The sequence below is a fragment of the Equus quagga genome, chromosome 1 (genome assembly GCF_021613505.1).
Source record: "Equus quagga isolate Etosha38 chromosome 1, UCLA_HA_Equagga_1.0, whole genome shotgun sequence".
NCBI classification, from domain to species: Eukaryota; Metazoa; Chordata; class Mammalia; order Perissodactyla; family Equidae; genus Equus; species Equus quagga.
Window position 1 is genome coordinate 14,688,632 of NC_060267.1, and position 22,447 is coordinate 14,711,078.

The following is a 22,447-nucleotide window of genomic DNA, read 5'->3' on the forward strand; positions in this document are numbered from 1 at the left end:
AAAGACAAGAAGCCAGTGAGTTTCTAAAAGCAGATTTTTCTTTGGCCGGACATGAAACGGGATGTTAGAACTTTGGAAACCAGAGAGGAGAGAGTAGGAGGGACAAAGGGGTAAAGGGTCCAGGATAAGGAAGGGTATAGGGAGCAGGGTCTGCGGTTTTCCAGTAGGGACAAGCCGTTGCAAAAACGAGAAAAGAGAAGTTTACCGAATGCAGGGATTTCACAATAGGGAAGGGTTTTGATGAAGTTTACTTTCGCCTACCTCTCGGTTCCTTGGTCCCTGATCGCTCTTAGATCAGGGACCCTTCTGTTGCCTGATATTATCCCCAAAGGGATTTTTTTTTCTCACCTCTGACAATTCTGTCTTAGGAGCTCTCCAAGAAGAGCATCAAAACCTGCCCAGGAATTTTTCTAATAATCTCACAGGAGAGTTAGAGGGCCTAAGAAAAAAAGTATAGAACAATACAAAACAAATTACAGAGCTAACATGTGCTATGAAGGAAGGTATATGATTTTCTGGTGAAGTCCCAGGTGACAAGCCTCATATCTGGAAGAAGTAAGGGCTTGGCCTTTATCTATTCTGAGTGGGGAGTTATTCCAACATTTAGCACTGTGCCTGGCATCACCAGGTTGTCTTTGGCTTGGCAGTTTGATACTAACATTTATTGACCACTTACTATGTGCCAGGCACATGCAAAGTCTTTGAAAACATTCTTTAATATATGTTAAAAACCCTTATGAGGTAGATGGTTATTACTCCCATTTTACAGATGAGAGAAGTGGAGCTCGGAACAGTTAAATAATTTACTTAAAGCCATACGTCTATTAATTGGCAGCCATACATTTGAGCTTAGGCGGTCTGGTTCTGAAACCATGTTCTTACCCACAATCCACTCCTCTGACTTGTGGTACAGCCTCTCTTGCATCCCAGTCCTACCTGAAGTACCCTACACCAGAGCCAGATGTTCTAGAGGGACCATGAGGAGGAAAAGTGTGTGATGTGGTTGGTTGCAAGGGTGGGGGTGGGGGTGGACTCCTCTTTCTTTGATTGTGGAGTAACTGACAAATTTTAACAGTCAGACATTGTTCCAGAAAATGGCCGATTCTTAGCTCTCCAGCTTATTGAGTAACTATACTGTAGGGAGAAGACAACTGGCTGGATTGGAGACATTAGTTCTTGTCATGACTTTGCCTTAATAGGTGGGAGACTTCTGGCAAATCCTTGTACCTCTCTGGACTACAGCTGCCACTCCTGGAAAATGAAGAGGCTCAGACCAGAGCTTTCTTTTTGTTTGTTTGTTTGTTTGTTTCCTTTTTTTTTTTCTTTTTTTGAGGAAGATTAGCCCTGAGCTAACATCTGCTGCCAATCCTCCTCTTTTTGCTGAGGAAGACTGGCCCTGAGCTAACATCCGTGCCCCTCTTCCTCTACTTTATATGTGGGATGCCTACAACAGCGTGGCTTGCCAAGCAGTGCTGTGTCTGCACCCGGGATCCAAACCAGTGAACCCCAGGTCCACCAAAGCAGAACGTGCGCATTTAACCACTGTACCACCAGGCCGGCTCCAGACCAGGGCTTTCTAAGGCCCTACCTAGCATTAAAGTTCTGTGATCATTCCTGCACCTTTTGTTTCCATCTTCCCTTCACCTGGAAAACTTTAAGAACCAATCAAATGTAAAATGCATATGTTCCCTCTCGCTCGCGCTCTCTCTCTCTCTATATATGTATATACACACATAATATAAAACCATGTATATATGGTTACAAACAATTTATTAAAAATGAGTGGAGGAAAAGACTGAAAGGAAATACACCAAAATGTAACCGGTGGCTGTTTTGAAGTACTAGGACTTTTTTCAATGTTTCCATATTTTTCCAGGCGTTCTAAAATGTGTGGGTGCTATTTTAAAAGGTGATAATAAATAACCTATTTTTTAAAGAACAAAATCAACATCTTCTCCCCATGAAGCCTTCTCTGCCGTCCCCAGGTGGAGCTGGACACTTTCTGCTTTTGCCGTTGTTGTCTCAGGTCATAATCATGTTGTAACACATCAATCTAACTTGCCAGACTTGCTCTCTGAGGCAGTGCTTCGTCCCATTCATTTTATTTCCTCAACACCTAGCCCTCAAACAGTAAACTCTCAAACAGTAACTATTTACTGAATGGAATGAATATTTGTAAAAGCACAAGATATGAAGATGAATGAGCAGTGTCAAAGGGCAGTTTAGGATTAAATGTCAAATAAGAGGTACAGATATTGAGAAGGGAGTGATCCCTGAGGATTGGAGCAGGGAAGGTCGAGGTCTGGGAGAAGAGAGGCTGTTGATTTAGGCCTTGATTCATTCATGCAGTGATGGAATGACGGGTAGAGTTTGAGATGAATAAAGGTATGGAGGTTGGGATGTGTAAGGAACCGTTTTTTTTTTTAAACTTTTTAAATTTTAAAATAAATAAAAATATTTTTTTATACATAACATAAAATTTACCATTTTAACCATTTTTAGGTGTGCAGTTCAGTGGCATTAAGCATGTTCACGTTGTTGTGCAATCATCACCACTATCCATCTCCAGAGCTTTTTCATCATCCCGAACTGAAACTGTCCCCATTAAACAATAACTCACCACTCTCCCCTCCCCCCTAGACTTTGGTAACGACTATTTCACTTTCTGTCTCTGTGAATTTAACTATACTAGTACCCTATAGAAGTGAAATCATATAATAGTTGTCCTTTTGTGTCCGGCTTATTTCACTTAGCATAATGTCTTCACAGTTGTGTAAGAAATCTTTGAGGGATTGATTTCATAGGACAGAGGATTTAAATAAGGAAATAGGGAAGAGGATGGAGATAAAACTGGAAAGGTACTTTGTGGCCAGATTGTGAAATGCCTCGAATGCTGCTGTAGTGGGACCAGATGACTGTGGGAGTTGGAACTGTTACACTCTCTTGGAAAGTGTTAGAGCAATGTCCTGTAAAATTAAACATGGGCACATCCCCTCCTAGAAAATAAAAACACAACTCAGTACATAATGATACATATATAAGAATGCTTACTGCAACATTGTTTACAATGGCAAAAAATAACAGTATTGTCTATCAATAGAGGAATAGTTGTACAAATTGTTGTACATCCAGACTGTGGAGTAATATGAAACTAATAAAAAGGAATGTTAGAGCCATATGCATTAACCTGGAGAAATGGTAATGGCATGTTAAATGAAATAAAGTATGTTGCAGAGGAATTTATGTGATACGATTCCGCATTTTTTCATTAAAAAAGTAAGACTCTAATCATGAATGTTTGCAAATGTTTGTAAATGTTTGTAAATGTTTCTATTCTATTCATCATTCAACAAATATTTATTGGATGCCAGCCATGGGCCAGCCACTCACTCTAGCACTGGGTGTATAACAATGAACCAAACAGACAAGCGTCCCTGTCCTCATGGAACTTGTATTCTAGTTGGGGAGCAGAAGCAGACAATAACCAGAGAAATAGGGAAACTATCTAGGAGGGTAGGTGATAAGTGTGTGGAGGAAATTAAAACTGAAAAGGAAGCCAGGGAGAAATTCCACTCTGTTGCACAATTTATTTTTTTTTAAGATTTTATTTTTTTCCTTTTTCTCCCCAAAGCCCCCCAGTACACAGTTGTATATTCTTCGTTGTGGGTCCTTCTAGTTGTGGCATGTGGGATGCTGCCTCAGCATGGTTTGATGAGCAGTGCCATGTCCGTGCCCAGGATTTGAACCAACGAAACACTGGGCCGCCTGCAGCGGAGTGCGCGAACTTAACCACTCGGCCATGGAGCCAGCCCCTGTTGCACAATTTAGAGTGGTACGATTTACACTGGGGAGAACTGTGGGACAGGGAGGAAGTTCAATAGGGTGGTCAGAAGTGGACATCTGATAAAGACCTGAAAGGAGCAGGGGAATGACTCATGTGGATATTTGGGGGACGAGCATTCCAGGCAAATAGAACATAGAGGAAAATGTGGAAGAAAAGTATTAATATATATTACCCTAGAAGAGGAGATGGAAAAAGTGGATTATTAAAGTTTTTCTTTATATGTGTTGGTATTGTTTGACTTTGTTACAACATGCATGTGTTTATGTTTAAAAACTAATAAACAAAAAGTGAGTAACAAAATGGGGATAAAGTGAGGATTAAGTGAGATAATATGGCCAAAAATGTGTGTAAACTGTTAAATGCTCTACTGTTGTTGTTTATTATCTTATAAATAATTGGGTACCGTTGAACACTTCTGAGCAGAGACATGAGATTATGAAAGCATTTCTTTAATTGAAGCAAAATTCATATAACAAAAAATTAACCGTTTTAAAGTATACAATTCAGTGGCATTAAGTACCTTCATAATGTTGTGCAACCACCACATCTTTCTAGTTCCAAAACATTTTCATCACTACCAAAGAAAACCTGGTACCCGTAAAACAGCCACTCCCAATTTCCCCCTCCTCCAGCCCCTGGAAACCACCAATTTGCTTTCTGTCTCTATGGATATTTCAAATAAATGGAATCATACAATAGGTGACCTTTTGCATCTGGCTTCTTTCACTTAGCAGAATGTTTTCAAGGTGCACCCATTTTTCAGCATGTATCAGTATTTCATTCCTTTTCGTGGCCATATAATTTTCAATGGCTCAGTTTACCCTGTTTTGTTTATCCATTCAATTGATGGACACGTTTGAATTGTTTCTACCTTCTGGCTATCGTGAATATTGCTGCTATGAACATTCATGTAACAAATATTTGAGTACCTGTTTTCAGTTCTTTTGGACATACACGTAGGAGCAGAATTGCTGGGTCATATGGTAATTCTATGTTTAATTCTTTGAGGTACCACCAGCCTATTTTCCACAGCAGCTGTACCATTTTACATTCCCAGCAGCAAGATATGAAGATTCTAATTTCTCCACATCTTCACTAACACTTCTTATTTTCCTTTTTTTTTTTTTTCCCACAGCCATCCTAGTTGGTGTGAAGTGTTTCATTGTGGTTTTGGTTTGCATTTCCCTAGCGACTAATGATTTGAGCATCTTTTCATATGCTTGTTGGCCATTCGTGTGTCTTCTTTGGAGAAATATCTATTCAAGTAATTTACCCATTTTTTTACTGGGTTGGTTGTCTTTTTGTTGTTGAGCTCTAAGAGTTCTTTATATATTCTGCACGCTAGACCCTTATCAGATATAGGAGTTGCAGGTATTTCCTCCTGTTTTGTAGTTTGTGTGGAAGACATTTTAATATTATTAATTTGACAACTGTGTGTGTAGGAAGGATTGGAGGAGAGATGAAAGGCAGAAAGACCAACTAGGAAGCCATGGCAGTTCTTCAGGTTGCAGTGACCACAAAATAGTCACAGGAAAATGCCCCCCCAAAGATTGCGTGCCACAGGTGAAATTAGGAAAAGTCAGAGAGTAATGGATGAGATCACCCACATGTAGAAGTAGCAAATGACCTGGTGTAGTTTCAGGAAAGCATAATTCTATCAAAATATCTAAAGCTCTAGCAGCCTAATCACTTAAAGTAAAATGGCTGGAGCCCTAACACAATCAAACTCTAACCCAATCCATTATAATAAAATGGCTGAAGTGAACATAAGCTGAATCAATTATATTAACTTGGCTGGAGCTGAAACCCAATCAATTGAATGGTACCTGGTCTTCACAGAAGGGGGAGATAGAATCCCCCCTCCCCAACCAAAAAACAAAAGGAAATGTTGTCAATATTCCTCCAGTGACATTTAGGAAAGAGGATTCCCTGTTTGGCTGACACAAGTGATATCTTACATATTTTTAAAGGAGATGGATGCAGTTCTATTAGCCATTAAAATTTTCCAACTAATTCCACTTGTTCACTAAGCACCCTTCTAATTATAATATTTGTCTTCCAAAAGTCGTCAACTATTTTGATCAGCCAATAGGACTGTCTTGGCCACTGTAAGTTTTATGGAGAACAACGTAAATCAATCATGTCGCTTATATATCATGCTCTTTTAAGTTTGGTCAGCATGGGTGAGTTCTCCCAAGATGAATTAATTGACTGAAATCAACTTCTGCACCTTCAAAGTGAGCCTCGGATCCAAAGAAAAATTAACAACGTTAATCTTCTGTCACTCTAACATCAGCCCAGGTGTGAAAGGAGCCTTATTTCATGTACTTAGAGAGATAGTGAGAGGAGTTTTTTGTTATTTTGTTTTTCCATTTTAGAGTGAAACCAGAGACTCAGAAAAGTGATTCAAGTTGCCCAGGGCCACACACAGTTCAGCTGGACTAGGTGCTGAGCACTCTGACTCCCAGCCAAGGGCCTGCTCTGCGTCTTGCTAAAGCCATCATACATTGCTTCTACTCCAGCCACTTGCAGAATGAGAAACAGCGCAAAAAGAGGTAATCACAGACAGCAGTGTTGGCGGCCACAGCTGTTGATCTGGAGATGTGGCTCATCCCCTCTGCAAGATGACTGGTGAGGACACCTCAAGTCTTGGGTGCTCAGTGGGGCACTCCTTGGAATGAAGCAGGTCTTGGGAAGACAACAGAAGAAGGGAGTATCTTTTTGACCTAACAGCAGTCTGGCTTCATCTCTGAGGTGTAGGACACATCTCCCCAACACAGGACTGTGATGAAACTTAAGACCACAAAAAGGAAGCTTCTTGGGCTTATATAGCTACTGCTTTCATCCAAGGGGATGGGCTGGAAGTGCCACGGGGGTGAACTCTTAAGACTGCCACCTTGCAATTCAGCCCTCCCTCTGAATTGTTCTCTCACTCTTCCCCAGGATTGAATCCACATAGTCAGCCCCGCTGTGGTACAGAGTTGAATGTTAGCTGTGTACTCAGAAAATCTAATTTCTCATCTCTTCACAGAGCTGAGAGGGGATGGCTTTAGTTAGGAACAGGGGTACTTCCTTCAGCTTAATAAGGTAGAAGGCCAAGTACATGGGAATAGATGCAAGTAAGCTGCTGGATTTGGCATTGGAAAAATAAGGCAGTCTCATCTAATTGCATCTATTTTATCAATGAAATATGAGGCAAGGTCATCTGCTGAGAGGGAAGTGGAGGGAGTACTGGAGATTTCAGAAGAGAGAAGGTGTGAAACAGTTATCGAGCAGAGTAGAAAAGAGAATTTACCAGGGAAATATAGAATTATTGGGCAGTATTCAGATTTGGGGACATAAATTTAAAGTGATACCAGTCTGCAAGGCCGTCTCCGTGGCCGAGTGGTTGAGTTCACACGCTCCGCTTCAGTGGCCCAGGGTGTCGCCAGTTCACATCCTGAGTGCGGACATGGCGCCGCTTGTCAGGCCATGCTGAAGCAGCGTCCCACATGCCACAACTAGATGGACCCACAACTAAAAATACATAGCTATGTACCGGGGGGCTTTGGGGAGAAAAAGGAAAAAAATAAAATCTTTAAAGTGATCCAGTCAGCAAGATTCTGATATTTTCTCCATCAAAATTTAGCTGCCTGGGTCTAGACATGGAAAAGCTAAGTTGTTGGATTTAACCAGAATCGGGGTTTTTTTCCCCAGAAAATTTCAATAGAGAGGAAGAGGGGCAAGGAGGTTAACAGTGTCTGTAAATTCATAGTTCTGGATATAACGGGGAGTAAATGGATTATTTAAAAAATAAAATAAAAACATAGTACCGATGGTTTAGAGGTCCTTGAGGGAGGGGGATGTTAGGAGGCAGGAGGGGTGTTAGAGAAGGAGAAGGAAATGCACAGAATAGCAAACAGAGGGTGAGGTGCTTGGACATTTCCGAGGATTTTATCAGGATTGAATTGTTCCAGCTTTCTTTTCCTTTCCAACTCTTGGTTTTCCCTTATTTCTTCTTGCTACCTCTTCTCCCACCAGAGAAAAAGAAGCAATGTAGTCTGCTTTTGACTTCTGTCTGGGTGACTGAGCTGCTGGCTCTCCACCAATCCTCAGTATGGACCTCTGCCTCTCTTTCTCTGTCTCTTCATTCTGGAAAATGAAAGCTGATAGTTGGGGGAAGATGAGGCCAGGAGCCCTATGTCTCCTTCTCGTGGGTGTCTCCTTCTCTGGAGAGAGGTCTCTTTGGGGAAAACGTTGCCAGAGGCAGCAGCACTCAGGTTGTGAGCATGATTTCAGCTGCAACCAGAGGGAACACAGACAAGAACTGCTGACAGGGAGAGTGTGAGGCCCTGGTGTGGACAGCCTTCTTGGGACAAGCTTTAAACACCAGAGAATTTGGGAAGGGGGCCAGAGGCACAGGGGAAATTAAGACACCCTTCATCCTGCATCTCTGATGTGCGGTGCGTGAGACTTGGAGAATCAAAGGGGCCCAGGCTCACCACGGTGAAAAGAACCCCTGCAGGCTCCCTCCTTGTTAGTTTTGGCCAAGATGGTCACTCCTAGAGACTGGAAACAACTCAGTCAAGCCCTCTAAGTTTCCCCAGGACAGGTCAGCCCACCTGCCCCTGAGTGCTTGGAGGGAGAGGGCTATCTGGGAACTTTGATAGGCAGCTAGACTCCTGGCAGGGAGTGGTCTGGTCACCATGACCTTCCCTGCTGTCCCAGGAATCTGCAGGAAGCTTCCCCTCCACCCACACTTCCTTTTCTAACCATCGGACTCCCATACACTATAACTGATCAAACCTTTATAGATGTTTCCCCAACAACTGTGCATTTACATATATCGTTTCCTCTGCCTGGAATGCAGTGCCCCATTTTTCTCCCTTGAAAATTCAGATTCTTCCATCTTTCAAGACTAGTTGAAAGGTTACCTCCTCTCTGAGGCCTTCCCTGAGACAGTTAGTTGCTCCTTTTTCTTTGTTCCAAAAAAATTTAATTTATTTATTCTCACATCACTGGCCACATCCATTTATCTGTTTATACATGTGCCTGCACGTATAATATATGCAATATAGTTTACCATTAGACTGTGAGCACCCAAAGGCAAGGATCACACCTTAATCATCTTGGTATCCTCTAAATTTAGCAATTCGCTAAATACACTATAAATATTTGTTGAATGAGTGACAGTATCTTGTACTCAGAACTAAACACCTTGAGGTACATACAAAAAAAGACAAAAATAAAATGCAATCCTTCTCAAGAATAGATAGAAATTTATCTATTAGTTAACTAACAATAATTTAACTTATTTAATATTTAATTACTTAATAATAATATTAGATGTACCATAGGTATGCCATTTAATAGTGTTTACTATATCCCAGGCACTGAATCACTGAATTAAACATACATACTCAGTTTTTCCTTTTTTTCTTTTCTTTCTTTCTTTCTTTTTTTTTTTTTGAGGAAGATCAGCCCTGAGCTAACATCTGCTGTCAATCTTCTTCTTCTTGCTGAGGAATACTGGCCCTGAGCTAACATCCGTGCCCATCTTCCTCTATTTTATATGTGGGATACCTGCCAAAGCATGGGTTGACAAGCGGTGCCAAGTCCACACCCGGGACCCAAACTGGTGACCCCTGGGCCACCGAAGCATAACGTGCACACTTAACCACTGCACCACCGGGTGGGCTCCCATACTCAGTGTTTCACTCAGTTACTTGTACAATAACGTGTAAGATAAATATTTTTATTATCCCCAAATTACAGATGAGAAAAATTAGGTTCAGAGAGATTAAAGAATTTACTTGAGATCTCAAAGTGACTGTCAGAGCCAAGGTTTGAGAGCAGGCATTTCTGACTCTAAAACTCTTGCTCTTAACCGTTATACTGTGGTGCCTGAGACAAGTTATGTACAATATAGTTTACACCAATCATTGTTACAGGATGACATAATGAAACACAAAATCATAAGGTTTAATTATAAAATAAAATATTTAAATGAGGTTTTATTAATTTTCCATTACATATAATAATTGCAAAAGGAGTTAGAGAAGAGAAATACTTGTATGGCTGAGGTAGCCGGCAAAAGTGTTGTGGAGATGGAACTGGACCTGAGCTAGGCTGCGGAGTGTTGGTCAGAAGAAGGGAACCAACATTAATGTACTGTCTGTATAACAAGCACTGTATGTACATTGTCTCATCTGATCCCTCACAACAACTGGGGATGGAAGCTCTGTTCTCCCCATTTACCAAGAGGAAACTGAGGTTCAAAGAGGTTAAATAATTTGCCCAAGTCCACACTGCTAATTGTTGAGCTGAGACTCAAATCCAGATGTCTCTTCCACTCCATCCTGCCTCAGGTTGGTAGAAAGGGTCAAGGAGAGCATTCTGATGGAGGGGAGCAGCAGGAGCAAAAGGAGGAGGCTGGAATGAGCAGGATGCCTGTGAAAAGGAGGAAATAAATAGTCAGGCACCAAGCCTTCCATCCTCTAAGGAACAGAGGGTGGGACTTCCTAGGCAGCTCCACCCACTGCAGAGGATTGCAACAGGGTGAGGTGGGGGTAGGGGTTCTGGGGTTCCTGGAAGGTGACTGAAGCTCATAAGGCTGGCACTCTGCCCACTGTGTGGCTAAAACTTGCCCCGCCCAATGGTCCTGAGGTGGGAGAGCCATGCCTGATGGCTTGTTCCTGGAAGTCTGGCCACCCCCTGCCCCCCGACCCAACACTGCTGCATCCTCGTCCTGGTTCTCTCCCAGGACCAGGCTGCTCTCTGGCCTCAGGTGTGTCCCAAGCATCTCGCGACCAGAGTCTGGCTTCCAGATAGACTGTTCTCAGTTCTTCAAGCCCCTGAGACACTCTTGCCTCTAAGTTTCTAAGCTGCCATTTCCTAATAATAACAGACTCACTTTCTTATTGATCTCATTTTATCTTCCCAACAACTCCGCTAAAGAAGTATTATTATCATTACCTCCATTTTTCAAGTGAGGGAACAAAGCTCAGAAAGGTTGCATTGTCCAAAGCCACATAACCAGTAAATGCTGGGACTCAAGATTCAAGATCTGGTCCTCCTCCCTCCTTCTACCATACACCAGGCAAACTACTTCTGTCTTTAGATTTAGAATTAAACCCCAGGGGTTATTTCTTCTGGGCTATTCTGGACTCATCTATCAGCCCTCGTCCATCTTGGGTTCAATGTAGGGCTCTGCCAGCAGGGCATAACTCTTAAATGCCAGGGTCTGGGAACCTCAGTCTTACCCAACTCCCTGGACTCTTGAAAGCCGCAAGCCTTTTTGGCCTGAGAGTGGGGCTCAGTGTCCCCACAACTCCTGAGTCAATCCTCTAAGAATTCTTATCTGTGGAAAGGAAGCTCCTCTAAGACTTTTTTATCTCATCCTATCCTTACCCAAACTAGAACATAAGGAAAAAACAATGGATGGCTTAGGAGGTCTGGCTCCACCATCTGGGCCTCAGTTTCTATCTTCTCACTCCCTCACTTTAGTAAGAGGGGCCTCACTATTCCCTCGTCCCAGACCCCCTTCACCACCTCCCCCAGCCATCCGGGGTAACCGCCAGGCTCTGCTGCCTAGGATAACACCCAGCCCTCCCCTTGTCCCCTGTGGCTGCCTCCTCTTTCCGTCTGTTGAGAGAGGAAGCCAGGGGGTGTCGGGTGCAACCCTGCAGGGCACTGATAAAGGGCCAGCCCTTCCCCCGCCCCTTGGGGCCACTGTGGTCAGACCAGCAGGCAGGCAAGGCAGCCAGCTCCCTCTGGGACCCAGGCCCTCCCCTGGTTCCAGCTCTACCTGCCCCGCCCTACTCGGGAAGCTGGTTGCATAACCTAGTGGGGTGTTTGGCAACATTGCTTGTGGCTTGACCTGATGCTGGTGGTGGTGTGCACACGCGTTGGGGTGAGGGTGAGGGTGAGGGTGGATTGAGCAGGGGTGGCAACAAGTCAGCCTTGCAGGGGTGGGTGAGCGGCATGGAGAATGGTATGACAGTAATCTGTGTGGCCAGGTTTTTCTCCAGATTCTGTCTCTGCTACCTTTGCTGAAGTGGGAGAATCTTGGGGATAGGAAAATCGTAGGTATTCTGCCTTGCCAAGCCACAGGCACTGTCCAACCCGTTCAGGCTCCTAATGCCCGGCTAATCGTACATCAAACAAAGGAGACTTAAGGTAGAAGGCTGTTGACTCTGGACACGAGGAATCTGTGAGGAGGGGGCTAAAGGAACCTTCCCGCCCCTGAGGGCTGTAAAGGGTCTTCTGGAGGCAGGACACAGCCTGGGAACCGCAGTAAAGTCCTCTTCCTACAGGAGGGGAGTGGGGGTGACATGGGAGAGACACCTCCGCCTGGCCAGTCACCTAAGTGAAGGCTGCCTGTTCACTTAGCTCCCCCTACGTGACCACATCTGTGCCCCTAAATAAGTAGTAAACTGCTTCAAACACTTCTATGAATGCCTATTGCTTACAGGATGAAATACAACCTCCCTACCTTGACTTTCAAAACACTTTACAACTTAGCTCCAGTCAAACTTCCCAGGCTTATCTTTTACTACTTCCTACCCCTGCACCCCACCCAGTAAACCCAAAGTACTACTCTGTGTCTTTGCCTCTGTGCCTTCACACCTTTGCTTGGAATACTCCTCTCCTCTTCTCTGCCTGGTGAGCCCTTCGTCATTCTCCACAGCCCAGCTCCATTGTTGCCTCCTCCATGGTGCCTTCTCTGAATTTCACCAGGCAGAAATTCAGCTCCATAGCACTTTATATGGACCTTTGTTAACGTAATTCCCCAGCTAGACTGTGAATGAGGACATAGACCATGTCTTATTCATCTTAGTTTTCCTGGAAAGTAAAACATAGGAGACAGTCAATAGATATTTGCTGAATGAATGATGAGGCTTGTGTTATCCATTGGCATATCTGCAGTGCCACAAACAGTGTCCTGAATTGGTAGTTTTTCATTCACTAAATGTTTGTTCACTAGCTGTAACCTGATATTATTTAATCACAATTAATCACAATTTAGCCACAAGTGTGATTATCATTACCCCTCATCCCCCTCTGAGGGGCCCAAATAAGTATGCAAATGAGAGAGCTATACGTGAATGCCCATGTATGTGACCCAGATTCATGCCCAGGTCATTGAGAGATTCTGAACCCACATGTAACATGCGATGAAGCTTTGGGTCACCTCCTGTCCTACATTGATCATGCATGGAGAATCATGACCTCCTGGGATAGAGATGAAATTCAAGACATTTAGCCATGGGTTCTGCATGGGCGTTGATCAATCCCGTACACAGGCTGCAGAGAAGCGGTGTCAGCTTCCCTCTTGAGTTGCTTGGTTGTGTTGCTGGGTTGTGGAGGGTCCTGAGAGAGAACTGGGGTGGCTGATATAGTGGTGTAGTGGTGGGGAACACTTTGAGAATTCCCAGCAGCTATTCTTTATCAACAGGGACTGAAGGTTTTCATTATTTTAACAGTGAACACAATCTTATCAGAGAGTGCTGGCTGAATGCCAGCCTTGCCTAAGGGGGGCACCTGTCTGCCTCCTCAGTCTTTGTTTCCAATTTAACTTGAACACAGTAAGAAGAAAAAACAGAGAAAAAGTATAAGATGCAGCTGTAAGGACTGAAGCTAGACATAGGAAGGACTTTCCTTAGAGCTGAAAGCAAATAAAAGCTAAGAGGAAGCAAGACTCTTTTCTCCTGGTCTCTGGAAAGAGATTTGTTTGGCCTGGGACTTGAGTTGTGTGTGTTTTGGAGGCAAAGGGATGAATGAGTGACTTCTGGTGGTAATTATTGGCCTGACACAGAGCTGTTGTGGGTGCTGGGGGATGGACCTGATATCCTACACACGTGCCCTGGTCTGTCCAGGGTATGTGGCTGCCATGTGGCTGGGGTGCCTTGCCTGGAAGAAAGGAGGACAGAGGGCACCCGGGGTCCCCTTTAAGGGAGGTGAATAATGTCCCTGCTGGGTGCCCCCCCCCCACCTCAACTCCCCTCACACACTGACAACAAACCTGGCCAAGAAAGAGGCCTTTGTCCTAGGACATCTGAAGCTGCGGGGGAGGGGAGAAGGCGACAGGTGAAAGGACACATCAAAGCAGCCGGCTGCCCCTCCTCCCCAAAATAGCTCCCGACCCCTTTCCCAGAATCCAGCTTTTCTTAGATAAAAGCGGTCCCCTAAATGCCCACCTGCCTAAACAGTCGGAACGCCAGGCACCTGGTCCTTTTCTTCGGCTGCCCTCCACCTTGTCATGACTCAGTTTCCCTGTCCCTAAGAGGGTCAGGGGACAGAGGGAAGGAGGTTACAACTTGTATGAAGTTTAGAGGTCACTTTGGAGTGGACCATCAGGTTGGAATTCATCATAAGCACGGGAGAAACGCAGACCTGGCTGGACTCCTGGGCTCCAAAGGAGGGCCGGGAGAGGCCCGGAGCCATGTGTGCCCCCGCTGGCCGGGAGCAAGGTGGGGGCGGGGCGTGGGCAGAAACCACACCGGGCTCAAGTTTCCTCTGTTGGCCAGAAAGGGCAGGAGGAGAGGAGGGCCATGGGGAAAGGGGAGGGTTAGAGGAAGGACGGAGAACTCAGGCCGAGGGCTTCAGAGAGGAGACGGGTGCGCCGCCCCGAGCTCCGCGCTCAGCCCAGCCTCCACACTCAGCGCTCAGCAATGGCCCGGGGGCGGGGCACGGCCCTCCCCGGCTCTCAGAGGTAGCAGGGATCCTCACCCGGGAGGTGTCAGCCCAGGCCCAGCCTCCCCAGAGACAGCACCCGGAGCTTCATCTCTCTCCTCTCTCTGCTCGGACCCTGCCACAGGTGCCTGAGGGGCGGGGTGGGAGAGGGATCTCAGTGGGATCCAGGGGCAGGCTGGGGTCGTGGAAGCGAAGGTAGAGGGAGAAAATAACCAACTTTCCGCACATTCCTAGCAGATCTCAGACCTTCCCAGGGTGCCTTTGGTTTAGGAATTTGACATCTCTGGGAACTCCTCTGGGAGAAGACCTAGATGGCTTCTTGAGCGTTCTGGGGTCTTGGGGTGAAAGGCTATAGGTGGGGACCAGAGAGTGTGGTCCTCGAGGGGCTGGGGAGTGACACTGAGTAACACTTCAGCAGGCTGGCTGCCCTGGGGACATGGTAGACTCTCAGGTGTATAGTACTGTCCTTTCCCCTACTCCATTCCTTCATGCTGCCCTGTCCAGCCAGCTGGGAAGGTCTGGGGGAAGCTGAGGAATTGGAGGCACTGAATGCTTGGCTGGCTGAGAAGTGTTGTTGCAGCAGGATGGGTGGTGGAGGTAGGGGGTGCTCAGTTCTTACCTCCCTCTGCCCCTCTCTTCTCTGGGCCCCGGCTGTAGAGATCAGCTGGGGCTGGAAGGGAGAGGAAGGCATCCCACCCTCAGTGTAGTTCCTTCCTACTGGATATCTTGGCAGCTTGGAAGGTAGGGGCTGGGAAGCAGTGGAAGAGAAGAGGGGAGCCATCAGGTCTGCTAGGGCTTGGATTCCCTAGTCATTGGCCCCCAAAGGACTGGAGTTTGGGGTCTTGGGACCGAGTGACAGGATGGCAGAAACTTGTCCCTCTCTCTCTTGTTCCCATACACCTGTTTGAGTCATGTATGCCCCCAGGAGACTGAATCTCGCTCCGGTCAAATCTCTCTCTTTCTCTCTCTCTCCCTCCTTCCCCCTCCCTTTTTCCTCTTTTCTGTTTGTTTCTGTCTCACCTCTATGTGCCTCCTTCTTTGGGGATTCTTCCTAATCTTTCTAAATAGGTTGCTCACCTGGCACTCCACACCCCAAGTTTCATTGATCCCTCCACATCCTTTCACTGCCTCTGTTGACACTTGGAGAGGTGGAGTGGTCTAATAAGCCTCGGAACAGTGTCCCAGAGGCAAACCCCCTCTCCACTTCCCTCTTCCTCAAGGCTATTAGAGCCCTGGGGCAGCAGTTGAGGCCAAATGCCTTCCTTTCCCCAGCATCCCTCCCTAAATGGTCCTCACCCTGTATCCTTAAGCATAAAGCTCCATGTCATTCTGTGAGTACTCAGGGATTGTGACAAGATCTTTCTGTATAGGCCTATCAGGATGAGAGTAAAGAGGATAGACTATAGTCCCTGGAGATGATTCCAGTCCTACCTGATACATAACGTTGGGGAGTAAGATGGCTGTGTGACCTCAAAGTGTGGACTAAACTGAAAAGTGGGAACTGTTTATTATAAAAGAAGAGGAACACAGATGTCCACTCCGCTTTCCCAGTATCTCTCTAGTTTCTGCACCCTCTGTGATATTCTATTTGATCCATTTCTGGCTATACCCTCCTCCCTGATTGATACCATGGACTGCCAGCCTCCTGGCCCATCATCAGGAAGATAGGCTCCTAAGACACAGAGGGGCCTATGCCTCGTGTACAGACCACCACCCATCTCTGAGTGTCTAGGGGAAAACATGCTATAGTCACGCACTGTGTAATGACATTTTGGTCAAAAGTGGACCACATATATGATGGTGGTCCCATAAGATTAGTGCCACATAGCCTAGGTGTGCAGCAGGCTATACCACCTAGGTTTGTGTTAGTACATTCTTATGATGTTCACACAATGATAAAATCGCCTAACAATGCATTTCTCAGAACATATCCCCATTGTTAAGCGATGCATGGCTGTATTGCCCTTTGGCCTGGTGCAAACTTGCCACTGCACTAGACAGCTGGTTGGAGCTGATCCAGAAGTTCTCCTCAACTCCCCCTTCTCCAACCTCCTGTCTCCCCCTGCTCTCCTTTTGGATTCTCATTTCCCTGTCCAAGATGAGGAAGAGATTGAGCTGCTGGTCTTCATGAGAAGGGGCTGATATCTGGTCTCAGAGACACGAGCAGCCAAGAACCTAGCCTTGCCTGGGCCAAGGGTTTGAACCCAAGAGAAGCCTGGAGAGCACTGCCAGGCTCCTATCTGGCTTTGTGTTCTTTCCTGTGAATTCATACGGTTGGACTAGTTTAGTAGTTCTCAAGGCAGGGTGGGCCTCTGGCATCGGAAACACCAGGGTGCCTGTTAAAATGCTGCATGCTGGGTCCCTGCACCTATGAAATCAATTCAGTAGGTCTGCAGTGGGAGGCCTTCGGGATTCTGTGTTTACAAGCCCCCCGGGGGAATGTAGTGCACAGTAAGGTTTGTGACTGCTTGAGCCAGATGTAATCTACTGCCTCTCACAGCAAGGACGTTCTCTAGGCCCATCTCCATTTAATGAAGGAGACTGAATGTGAAGCAATTCGCCCAAGGTCATGAATCTGGAAGGCCAGACAACCTGGTCTCCTGCCTCCTAGGGCAGGATCTTTGTACTGCAGCTAAGAGTCAGATCCAGGAACAAGTAAAAAGGGACAAAGGGTGGGTACGTGTGTGAAGGACTATGAGGCAAGAGTCATTGTCCCTGCCCCCTAAACCCCTTCTCCATTCACTTTGCCTTTGGGCAATTTCCGCCAGAACCTGGGTGCGGGAGGGTGGGGTTCCGGTGTTGAAATGGCATCCTGGACAGACATAAACACCCCACCCACCCTGCCCACTGCCCAAGGGCCTGTGCCTACACCCCTCCCAGGGGACAGCAGTATGACAAAGGGGTGGGGGAAGGGGCTAGAGAAGATCCTCCTTCAAAAGGATAGTTTGCATTCTCACTAATTTTGTGGTAAGTCAAAGAGTGGATTCCATATTAAATAGCTGTGATATGCCATCCTTGTGATTATCTAAGGTCATGCAATTTGAGGTCATCCAGTCCTGTCTTCTGTCCTTCCATAAGTTTCTCCTACTCTCAGCTGGCCACCTTTACTTATATGGCAGAGGTGAGGTGTGGTGTCTGGCCCTAAGAGATCAGGAGGCCCTGGCCAAATCTACTTGAAATCTCATGCTGGAGGCAGGGTGAACAGATGCAGGAGAGCTGGGTGTCAGGGAGGTAGGGAGGTAGGATGAGGAGAGGGACTGCCAGAGAGGAGAAGATGAAAGCAGGGGCGAGAGTTTGCTGAGAATGCTAAGCTGTTCAAGCAGAAACGGACCTGTGGGTTCAACTTGTCCAACTCCCTGGTTTTACGAATGAAGAAACAGAGGCTCAGAGAAGTGTGATGGCTTGCCCAACATCACACTGCTGCTTTGTGGCTGACCTGCGGCTAGAGCCCAGATCAGAAGAAAAGGTGCTAGAGGGGAGTATGTCTTCAAGGCTCTACAGAGATACTCCCCAGAAAAAGAGAAAAGAGACTGAGATTCCACAGAAGGAATTGGCTGATGTAGGCCAATAGAGGCTTGGAGTATGGAGACACAGGAGTGGGATTGGAAGGCACCTGGAAGGCAGTATAGGCTAGTAGAGTCAGCCAGTATAGATTCCAGACCTGCTCCTGCTATTTACCAGCTTGGGTCTCAACTTCTGAATGGACTTCATGGGATCTTTGTGAAAATCAATCTCATAAACTAATGCTTGGAAAACACCAGTGCAGTTCTTGACCATTGCTTGATGAGTCTTTGCTATGGTTGTTGTATTACCTTAGAGGAAGAAGACTCCTGGCTGTGTGGATTGGGGTATGGCCAAGATGACCCTGCAGGGACACAGAGTAGAGGTCCAGTGTCTCCAGAGACCATTCCTCTTCTGCTGCCTGCAGCTGATAAACCTCTTATCTGGTTCAGGCAGAGGAGCCCAGGGCCAGGATAGGAGAGGGCAGGGCTGCTATCAGCCACCAGGCCTGGGCCATATCTTAGAGAAGGGGAGGGGCTGTCTGCTTGGCTCTTCCCATAACACACTCCTTGGGGATCCCCAAGCACTCACTGTCATCTTGGAAAGAAAAGACCCAGATCCTAGAACAGGACAGAAGAGGAAAGCAGGAGTGGTCCCTGATATTGCCCAGAAAATGGGAAACCCACCCCAGAAGACATGACTTCTCCTCCAGCCAGTGATATAGTTTTGGGGAGTAAGAAGTAGGAGAAAGAGAAGGCATCTTGTCTGAAAAAAAGGTAAAGACCTCCTGTGCTCCCAAAGGAGCTGACTACAGCCACAGCAGGTGAGGTGGAGATTGCACCGCAGAAAAATGATTTCTAGTTTAAGGAGTTGGTTGATGAGTCCAGCAGGAATCGGGCGATGAGGTCCTTCTTTCTCTCAGGTCACGTTGGAGGGGGCCTCTCCATGGGGGCAGGACAAAATTGCTGACCCCTAGCAGGAAAGGCCCTAACCCCAATTTCTCCTTCCACGCAGGTTGCTGGGGCTGTTTGGGCTTTGGGGGACCCTGGACCAGGCCCTGGCCCAGTAGGATGCCCCCGTGTCCTCCCCAGCAGAGCAGGAACAGGGTGACACAGCTCCCCACTCCAGAGCTGGGCGAGATGGAACTGACTTGGCAAGAGATCATGTCCATCACCGAGCTGCAGGTGAGCTGGGTTGGGGCAGGGGCAGGGAAGCACAGAGACGCAGAGAGTCTGGCTGCGACTGAGGCAGGGGGCTGGAACAAGCAGGGCTCAGGGTCTCAAGTTGGAAATGTTCCAGGCACTGGAAAAGGAAGGGCTGGAGTAGGAAGGAGATCTGAATGGATGAGCAGAACGCTGAGGGACTGGGGGTGTGGGTGAGCAGGGGAGAGGAGTGGTGGGGAGGAAGGATCTGATTGGGCTGTAAGCTCTCAGCGGCTACTCTGCCTACATCTCTCTACCCCACCTCCCCGTCCCCACCTTCCCTTGCTCACCTTCTTCCTTTCTGACCTCCCTCTCCTCCAATCCTGTCCATCTTCTTCCTTCATTTCCTCCCCCTGCCCTCCGTAGCTGGGCCCCTTTCCCCCAGGTAGCAGAGCAGTAAGGGGCCTCGGGAAGGGGGGTCAGACTATGCTGGGGTCCTCTCCTCCTGCTAGTTGGACAAAGGGGTGTCTGTTGGTCTAACAATGATGCCTTTGTCCCCAGCTGGGCTGGAGCAGGGTGGCTCCCGACATGGGTTGGGGGCCCTGTTTCCAGCATGTTCTCTCCTCCTCTCTGCACCTGGGCAGGGACAGAGGGACTGAAGAGTAGAGGGTAGCACTTGTGCTAGCTCCCCAAGGTGCCTCTTAGCCCCCAGACCTGGCTCTGCGCCTGCCCCCTTTCTCTCCCCTGCCACCATGTCTGGGCCCTCAGGATCTGCCCTAAGCCCTCCTCCCACACAGCAGCTCCCTCTGCTGGGCACCCAGGGCATGGCCAGAGTCTGAACTTGACCCTTTGACCCTAGATAACCACAGCAGCAAAGGGTTCCCAGGGGTCGTCTTGGATAACACTCCTTGTCTTCCTGAAGGAAATAAAGGAACACGAACCATTTCAACCCAACCCAGTAAGAATTTCTACTGAGAAGGAGATTCCATAATTGTTGCAACATTAGATAGTCCTTTCTGAAGTCTGACCTCAGAGACTTCCATACCTGTTTAAGCTGCTTTCTTCTTGGAATAGCTGCATTGCAACTTTATATGAAGCTGTCAGTGATTGTTAACACCTTTCTCTTCCCTTTGTTATTATCTCACTGGGTCTTTTAGAAGGCCCCAGCTTGGGCCTGAGAGAGCTGGTTCTCCTCCTCAGCCTCTCTGTGTCTTTCTTGCAGGGCCTGAATGCTCCAACTGAGCCATCATTCGAGCCCCCAGCCCCAGCCCCATACCCTGGGCCCCCACCACCCTCAACTTACTGCCCCTGCTCAATCCACCCGGATGCTGGCTTCCCGCTTCCTCCACCACCTTATGAGCTCCCAGCACCTACATCTCATGTCCAAGACCCCCCATACTCCTATTGCAACATGGCCATACCAGTCTCCAAGCCACTGACCCTCTCAGGTCTGCTCAGTGAGCCCCTCCCAGACCCCTTGGCCCTCCTGGACATTGGGCTGCCAGCGGGGCCACCCAAGCCCCAAGAAGACCCAGAATCTGACTCAGGATTATCCCTCAACTATAGTGACGCTGAATCTCTTGAGCTGGAGGGGACAGAGGTTGGTCGGCGACGTGGCGAGTATGTAGAGATGTACCCAGTGGAGTACCCCTACTCGATCATGCCCAACTCCTTGGCCCACCCTAACTATGCCTTGCCACCTGCTGAGACCCCCTTAGCCTTAGAGCCTTCTTCAGGCCCTGTGCGGGCCAAGCCCACTGCAAGGGGGGAGGCGGGGAGTCGGGATGAACGTCGGGCCCTGGCCATGAAGATCCCCTTCCCTACGGACAAGATTGTCAACTTGCCGGTAGATGACTTTAACGAGCTGTTGGCACGGTACCCGCTGACAGAGAGCCAGCTGGCACTAGTCCGGGACATCCGAAGGCGGGGCAAGAACAAGGTGGCCGCCCAGAACTGTCGCAAGAGAAAGCTGGAGACCATCGTGCAGCTGGAGCGGGAACTGGAGCGGCTGGGCAGTGAGCGGGAGCGGCTTCTCCGAGCCCGAGGGGAGGCCGACCGAACCCTGGAGGTTATGCGCCAACAGCTGACGGAGCTCTACCGGGACATTTTCCAGCACCTGCGGGATGAAGCAGGCAACAACTACTCCCCTGAAGAGTATGTGCTGCAACAGGCTGCCGATGGGGCCATCTTTCTGGTGCCCCGGGGGCCGAAGGTGGAGGCCACAGACTGAGCTGGTCCAGAGGGGTGGGACTGGTGATGGCGATTTCCTTCATTCCCTTGTGATAAAGGTACTCCCCAACCCTGAGGCCCAGGAGCTGTGTTCTCTAGACCAGAAGGGGACAGTGGGAAACCTGGCATTGGGAAGGTCCAAAGTGTGTTCTGTGAGGCTTGCCTTGAGGGAAGTATGTGAGGGGAGGGCTGGAATCTCTCTTCTGTGATTCAGCTTCCCAGGTCTCCAACGTCCACCTCTTGTTTGAGCTTTGGTATATAAAGCACTCTACAGAAATAACCTTCCGCTGTGTCTTCCTTCTCAAGGGAGGGTGATGAAGCTGAGCACCCCTCAGAGCTGACTGCTTGCTGTTGGGGAGGGAATCCTGCCAAGCTCATTTCTTTCCCCTACAGCTCTGTGTAAGAGAGGTGCACATGACATTTGGGCTGGAGCAGTGTGATCCACCATCTTCATACTCCTTCTCAGAGCCGGGGCCATGGATGATCTGAGGAACCCCACCTTCTCTGGTGGCCCCCTATTTATGGAGCTGGGATTGCTACCAAAGCTGGCTAGATCCTATGTGCAAGGCCCAGAGGGTTGGCCTCTCCTTTCTCAATCTTTGGAGCACAGAAAAGCCTGGATTGCCCATGGGCCTTTTCTCTCTTCTGCCTATTTCTCTAGGACCCCCTCAGCCTGGGTTCTGATGTGCCAGAGTTCTCTCAGAAGACTGAGTGAGCTGCTCTTGATTGGAATGAGAGAATTTGATTGGACAACAAAGTTTCAGGGGATTTCACACCTTGGTCTGGGTAAAGCCAGCTCCACAGTGGAGTACAATATGCATTTCAGTGAAATTTTCTATCTCCCTGGTTAAGAGAGACGCTTCCCAGGGGGGCGGCCCTGTGGCCTACTGGTTGAGTTTGCGCGCTCTGCTTTGGAGGCCTGGGGTTTTGCCAGTTCGGATCCTGGGTGTGGACACCGCACTGTTCATCAAGCCATGCTGAGGCTGTGTCACATATAGCACAGCCAGAAGGACCTACAACTAGAATATACAACTATGTACTGGGAGACTCTGGGGAG

General features: G+C 47.7%; 1 protein-coding gene across 2 annotated transcripts; it reads left to right on the top strand.

Annotated features, from left to right (window-relative positions):
• Positions 1-14,412: 14,412 nt before the first annotated feature.
• On the top strand, positions 14,413-22,141 carry NFE2 (nuclear factor, erythroid 2). Of its 2 annotated transcripts, XR_006891897.1 has the most exons (4): positions 14,413-14,642; positions 19,034-19,203; positions 20,384-21,449; positions 22,052-22,141. XR_006891897.1 is itself a non-coding variant. In XM_046685092.1 (3 exons), exons 2-3 carry the CDS (start codon positions 19,090-19,092, stop codon positions 21,389-21,391), a joined length of 1,122 nt encoding a protein of 373 aa, XP_046541048.1. In that variant the 5' UTR covers positions 14,413-14,642; positions 19,034-19,089; the 3' UTR covers positions 21,392-21,658. The 2 variants fall into 2 exon arrangements, 1 of the variants encoding a protein (XP_046541048.1); XM_046685092.1 differs by lacking the exon at positions 22,052-22,141 and having other exon boundaries at positions 20,384-21,658.
• The last annotated feature ends 306 nt before the right edge of the window (positions 22,142-22,447 follow it).